At 44.4% G+C, this 7,247-nt stretch overlaps 1 protein-coding gene across 1 annotated transcript in view; it reads right to left on the bottom strand.

The window, feature by feature from the left end:
- Window positions 1-232: 232 nt before the first annotated feature.
- Window positions 233-7,247, bottom strand: part of LOC143298294 (prickle planar cell polarity protein 3-A-like) — a 77,513-nt gene continuing 70,498 nt past the window's right edge. The window contains exons 9-11 of the mRNA XM_076611113.1: window positions 4,943-5,112; window positions 4,003-4,189; window positions 233-1,545 (exon numbers count right to left, since the gene is read on the bottom strand). Coding sequence (XP_076467228.1) covers window positions 1,397-1,545; window positions 4,003-4,189; window positions 4,943-5,112 — 506 coding nt within the window. The 3' untranslated portion in view covers window positions 233-1,396. The remainder of the gene's footprint in view (window positions 1,546-4,002; window positions 4,190-4,942; window positions 5,113-7,247) is intronic.

The raw sequence follows: 7,247 nt of genomic DNA, 5'->3' as shown, positions 1-7,247 counted from the left end.
CCCCCCCCTCAACCCCCTCCCGCCCCCCCAATTCACATTCATGTTTTAAGCAATCTTTTTTTTTTCTTTCTTTTTTTTCTTTTTTTTTTCTTTTCTTTTTCGGTGAAGCAGCTGGGGTGTTGGGAAAGAACTGTTGACGCTTTAAACACGACACGAGGAAAGCAGGAGAGGGTGGGAGAAAAAAAAAGGGGGGTGGGGGTTGGGGGGGGACTTCAATAGCGTTCGGTTGTTGTTGTTTTTTTTCCCCCCGTAGGTTCTTCGCGAGAGATTATGTACAAAACACTATCCATGAACATTGAGTACGACGTAACATTATAATTATTATTATTATTATTACACTGTAGTATTTCAACAGCTTGTCTATAATATATTGCGTCGTGCAAGACAGCTCACAACATGGGTAGTGACAATATAAATATATATCAGTTGAAAAACCCCCCAGAAAATTCAAGTTGGATTTCCTATTGTTGACAAGCACTGCTTTAATAATAATCATAATAATCATAATAATAATAATATGGGAAACACGTGGGGCTATTTTTGTTTCTTAAAGAAACTGTTGAATAATATGTACTATATATTATCCTCAAAAGAGCATAATTATACAATGCAAGACAGACTGTGTCCCTCATTTTCTAGACATGGTCCAACAATGTAAAAAACATAATTTAATGATATAAAAAAAAAATTGTATAATAACCAACCAGGTCTCTCCAATGCATACATATTATCCACCTCATTGTCCAACTTCCGTTTCTCTCTCTCTCTCTCTCTCTCTCTCTTCTCTCTCTCTCTTAACTCCGTTCATACCCGGCTGTCCATGAAGATTCAGTCTGAACTGATCACTTCTTCCATCTATCCCCTACCCACCTCTTCAATCAATCTCTTAATCAACCAACCAATCCCCCTCTTCCCTCAAATCCTCCCTCCACCTCCACCCCCCCCTCTTCCCCCCCCCCCCCTCGATATCCACTCCCTTCCACTTCCCTGCTTCATCATAAACAGGTTCTTTTCCAATACCCCCCCACCCCCACCCCCACTTCACACTTTATAAACCGATAAATACAAAACACTTGCCAATATCACAAACACCATTGACGAAAGAAAAAAAAAAATCATCGCCACAACATCAACAACAACAAAAATAAATACCAACCATCGATTGTATTGGCCACTCTAGGCACTAATACATCATCATTGCATCTGGCCCTGTAAAAAAAAAAAAAAAAAAAAAAGAAAAAAAAAGCAAGACCGTCAACAGCAAACAACAACAAACAAACAACAACAAAAAAACAACCCAATCCTGTCCAGCAGCCGCGGACTCCTTCCTTCATCCATTGGTTAATCCCCCATGCTAGATCAAAACAAAGCTAATCCACCCCCCCACACAAGCGGATTAGCTCCGGCCACAGTCAGGGCAGAGGATCTCCTCGCCTTGCATCAGGAAGCCACGCCCTACCATGGTAGTATTGCAGCGGTAGCAGACGAAACAGTCGCTGTGCCAGTGACGCTCTTCGAAAGAGATGAACTTGGTTCCGCCGATGCCTGTAAAAAGAGAGGCAGTGACTGTGAAGAAAAAAATCCGTAAAAAAAAAGACCCTCCCTCCTCCCAAAGCAACCACCACCAACAACAAAACCCTGTCATTAACGTGCTGCAAACAGCTTTATTACTAACAAACCCCCCTACGATTTGTCTGGAAGCAATCTACTCATTTTGTGTGAAAGCAAAATAAGTCTATACAATTCAAAGATGTTCAGTGTAACCTGTATTCACGTTGTTACACAGTACGGCGATTTTTAAGACAATTTTTTTTTTAAATTCTGACAATAAGCGAGTATGTAAAGCAGTCAGTTTTACAGCCACCAACGCGACAATGAAAGCGCAGTGGCAGACTCGGTTAAGCATTGGACCTCTGATCCAGTATTCACCTGTGATCAGGGTTCGAGGCCCCGTTTCGGCGGCCTGCTGATGATTCTTTGGAGAAGGGGCTTCACTCGGATTTTCCTCACTCCCCTCATGTGTGAATAGGTACCGGACTTCGGTTGGGAAAGGGTTAAACGGCGGGGAAAAAAGAGGATTGGGTGCCGCGCCTTCCTATGCTGAGAATCAGGCACGGTAATTTCACTTAACCCTTTCACCGCCAAGCTCGAATTTATGCACAGGCGTGGTAGAGGACCCATGTCACTGAAAGGTGACCATTCATTGGTCTGTTTTCCATGAACCTACTGCTCTTAATGTTCGGTGGTAGGATAGGCCATATGTGTTATACATCGCAGGGGGAATCTCCAACTATTCTTAGTCACTGTCTTTTCTGTATTTTTTCCACAATGGAATATTGTACTCTACACTGACTGGCGGTGAAAGGGTTAATTCACTGCCTCGATGGCCGCAAAAGGCTATTGAACCTTTCAGCTTAACCTGTAGCTATCAAAATCACTGTTACCACCACCACTATCACCACCTCCACCACTACCACCACCATCATCAAAATCATCATCATCATCACCATCACTATCATTATCATAGTCAGTCGTGTCCGACTATGACCATCGTTCCGGACGCAACTGCTGTCCCGACTATATGGGCTTGAATTTTATTATAGTGGAAAGTGTCTTGCCAGAGTTACATCCCCACTATCTCGGCCAAGAGGGTTTTAGGACAGTCGTCGTTGGAATGGCCCCCAAAGGCCAACTAGCCCCTGAGAGCCAGTGCAACTTTGCCTCCTAGTTTGAGAAACATAGTCCTTCACAAAAGACTAAGCTGTAAATGATTTTCCATTACATTGGAGAAACCACTGATAATACAGCTCTCACTCTGCTGTTGACCCAACTACAAATTCTTGTAAATCTGTGATATAATCCGAAGTGTTGGGCCTAAACTATCAGTACCATTACCATTCTCTCTCGCCTTGACTACTGTAACTCTCTATTGTCTGGTTTGCCTGCTTCATCCATTCACTCCCTTCAGCGCATACAAATCTCTGCTGCCCGACTCGTACTCAGAAAGAAAAGATCTGAGCACATCACTCCTCTTTTGCAATATCTCCACTGGCTCCCTGTCTCACACCAAATAAAGTACAAGATCAGCACTCTATGTTACAGATTTATTCACAAATCTACCCCTTCCTATCTCTGCGGCTGCCTTCACCTCTACACTCCATCTCGCTCACTACGATTGGCTTCGGATCCACTCTGTTTACGCATACCCAGATTCAAACACTCGACTGTTGGCCGCCGTTCTTTCTCTGTCTCTGGACCTTGCAATTGGAATGACCTTCCTCTTTCGCTTCGTCAAGTCTCCACACTCAGCTCTTTCAATTCCGGCCTTGAAACCCACCTCTTCCCAAAACAGCCCCCCTTCCCTGCCTCTTCCTTGTGTTCATTTTCTCCAGTTTTAGAGTTATGCATGCGTGTGAATGACTGGTGCGAAAGCGCTTTGATTTGTCTCTGTACAAGATTCAGCGCTATATCATTCATTTTGCCCATCGCTCCTGGTGGAGCATAGGCCATCGACGACCCCTCGCCATCGCACTCTGTTCTGGCCATTCCAGTCCAGTTGGTCTCTTGCTGCTTCAGCTCTGCCTCGGTATCTCGCCTCCAGCTGTTGCGAGGCCGGCCTCTCTTCTTCTTTCCCTGTGAGTTCCAGGTCAGGGCTTGGCGTATGATGCTGGACGCTGGCTTCCTGAGGGTGTGTCCGATCCAGCCCCACTTCCTCCGCAGTATCTGCTTGGCCACTGGTTCCTGTCCCGCTCGCTCCCACAGATCTTCGTTTCGGATCTTCTCCTGCCATCGGATCTTGTAGATGCGCCTGAGACAGGTGTTGAAGAATGTCTGAATCTTCTGCTGCATTGTCTGTGTTGTCCGCCATGTCTCGCATCCGTAGAGCAGAATTGACTTCACATTGGAGTTGAAGATGCGGAGTTTCAGCGCTATATAAATACCATTATTATTATTATTATTATTATTATTATTCATCACCCCTTGTTTTTAACCCCCTTTTACCTGTGATAGGCTTGGTGCAGCGGATGCATCTCTTGGCGAACAGCTCTCCGAAGCAGTCACCACAATAGGGCTTCTCGTCCTTGGAGGTGAACTTCTCCCCGGCCAGCGCCTTGTTGCAGTTGGTGCACGTGAAGCACTCGCGGTGGAACGGTATGTTCTTGTAGCTGATGCCTCCCTTGTTGATCACCTGGAGCCAAAACGAAGACATTTTTTATTATTATTATTATTATTATTATTATTATTATTATTGTCTTAAAATGTGATTAACCTACCCTGAACGAGTTTAATTTATGGAAATTCTTTATTTAGTTTGTGGGGTTTGTAAACTGTGGTTTTATAGAACTAATGATTGTACTTTTATGACTTTAAAAAAAAATCATTTTTCATTGTGATAAACCTACCCAGAACAATTTCAGATTAAAAAAAAGCAAACAAAAAACGGTGACACTATAAAAAGGAAATAACGTGAGTGAAACAAATTAAGTATCACGCATGAAGTAGTGTAATAATGGGGTGGTTGTAATTAGAGTATCACTTTGTGGGTCTAGTAAGTTCTGCTTTATATAGAATTAATGATTGTGCGTTCATGACTTTCATGATGACTCTTATATATATATATATATATATATATATATATATATATATATATATATATATATATATATATATATATATATATATATATATCTTCCATGTGTTTAATCTTTTCTTGTTTAGTATTGGATTTGTAAAGGCCTTAAAAATTGCTCCAGTTTTTATTACAACAATATATAATCATCATAATCATCATCATCGCCATCATTATTATTATCATCTTTGTTGTTGTTCTTTTTGTTGTCATTAGTAGTAGTAGTAGTAGTAGTAGTAGTAGTAGCAGCAGCAGCAGCAGCAGCAGTAGCAGCAGTAGTAGTAGTAGTAGTAGTAGTAGTATCACAGTTACCTCCGTGCACTTGCCGCACTTCTGCGCGTAGTTGGCCTCGTAGCAAGGCAGGCAGATCACGCGCTCATCACGTGGGATGAAGCTCTTGTTTCCGATTGGCTGCTGGCAGTCCCCGCACGTGAAGCACTCCTCGTGCCACTTGTTGCCCTTGTACTCGAACTTCTTCATCCCTGTTGACAGCCCACAGACAGCGGTGAACACGTGTTGCGTTGTGCTGGGTTGTGTTGGGTTGGATTGTGCTGGGCTGTGTTGTGCTGTGTTGTGCTGTGCTGTGCTGTGCTGTGCTGAGCTGTGCTGTGCTGCTGAGTTGAGTTGTTTTTTGTGTTGTGCTGTGCTGTGCTGTGCTGTGTTGTGTTGTGCTGTGCTGGGTTGGGTTGAGTTGAGTTGAGTTGAATTGTGCTGTGCTGTTGAGTTGAGTTGAGTTGTGCTGAGCTGAGCTGAGTTGAGCTGAGTTGAGTTTGTTTTGTTGTGTTGTGCTGTGCTGTGCTGTGCTGGGTTGGGTTGGGTTGGGTTGGGTTGGGTTCGACTAGGTTGATGTTGTGTTGTTTTGTGCTGTGCTGTGCTGTGCTGTTGAGTTGAATCGAGTTGAGTTTGTTGATTTTGTTGTGTTGTGTTGTGTTGTGCTGTGCTGTGCTGTGCTGGGTTGGGTTGGGTTGGGTTGGGTTGGGTTGGGTTGGGTTCGACTAGGTTGATGTGTTGTGCTGTGCTGTGCTGTTGAGTTGAATTGAGTTGAGTTTGTTGATTTTGTTGTGTTGTGTTGTGTTGTGTTGTGTTGTGCTGTGGTGTGCTGTGCTGTGCTGGGTTGGGTTGGGTTGGGTTGGGTTGGGTTGGGTTCGACTAGGTTGATGTTGTGTTATTTTGTGCTGTGCTGTGCTGTGCTGTTGAGTTGAATCGAGTTGAGTTTGTTGATTTTGTTGTGTTGTGTTGTGCTGTGCTGTGCTAGGCTGGGTTGGTCTGGGTTGGGTTTAGTTGAGCTGAGTTGAGCTGTGCTATGCTGTTCTGTTGTTGAGTTGAGTTTGTTGTGTTGTGTTGTGCTGTGCTGTGATCTTCTGTGCTAAGTTGGGTTGGGTTGGGTTCGGTTGAGTTGAGAGTTCAGTTCAGTTATGCTGTGCTATGCTGTTGAGTTGAGTTGTGTTGTGTTGTGCTGTGCTGTGCTGTGCTGTGCTGTGCTGTTGAGTTGAGTTGAGTTGAGTTGTTGTGTTGTGTTGTGTTGTGCTGTGCTGTGCTGTGCAGGGTTGAGTTGAGTTGTGCTGTGTTGTGCTGTGCTGTTGAGTTAAGTTGAGTTTGTTGTGTTGTGTTGTGCTGTTCTTGTGATGTTCTGTGTTTTGCTGTGCTTTGTTGTGCTGTTGTGTTTTGTTGTTGTGCTGTGCTGTGCTGTGCTATGCTGTTCTGTGTTGTGCTGTGCTGTGCCATGCTGTGCTGTGCTGTGATGTGTTGTGCTGTGCCATGCTGTGCTGTGATGTGCTGTGCTGGGTTGTGCTGGGTTGGGTTGGGGTTGGGTTAGGCTGGGCTGGGTTGGGTTGGGTTGGGTTCGGCTAGGTTGGTGTTGCGCTGGATTGCAGTTGCATTGCATTGCGTTGCATTACATAGCATTGCATGGTGCTGCATGACATTTTAGTCAGTCATTGCGACAGATTTCCCTTTGGGTATTGCATTGCATTGTCTTCTATTACACTGCATTGCATTGTATTATATTTTATTACTTCTTTTATTTTATCACATCATATTTCTCTGTGTGAATATCGGGCTGCTCTCCCTGGGGTAGAGTTCGGCCCCAAGATGCAGTGCCGAAAACGATAACAGCAAACCCAACAGACAATCACACATGAGCCGTCCCATAATTATCCGGTCTAACCCAGAGCAACCGAGTCCGATCAAATGCATCCTGACCTATCTGTCTGACGCCTCAACTCACCCAACACAACAAGAGGGCCATGTGTTTATTCCGGTTACACCCAAACCCATCCGCATATAAATAACACACACACACACATGCACACGAATACACGTAAGCACACACACACACACACACACACACACACACGCACGCACACGCATACACACACACGCGCGCGCGCGCGCACACACACACACACACACACTCACACTCACACACACACACACACACACACACACACACACACACACACACACACTCATACGCACACACACGAACACACATTAAACAATGTTTATTATGATGGTGGGGGGGGGGGGGGGTAAATATAAGGAACATCAAGAAGAAATATCAGATGGTATCAAATAAATTCACACACACACACACACACACACACACACACACACA

The sequence above is a fragment of the Babylonia areolata genome, chromosome 23 (genome assembly GCF_041734735.1).
Source record: "Babylonia areolata isolate BAREFJ2019XMU chromosome 23, ASM4173473v1, whole genome shotgun sequence".
In the NCBI taxonomy this organism is placed as follows: domain Eukaryota; kingdom Metazoa; phylum Mollusca; class Gastropoda; order Neogastropoda; family Buccinidae; genus Babylonia; species Babylonia areolata.
This window is presented reverse-complemented; position numbering and strand designations above follow the sequence as displayed.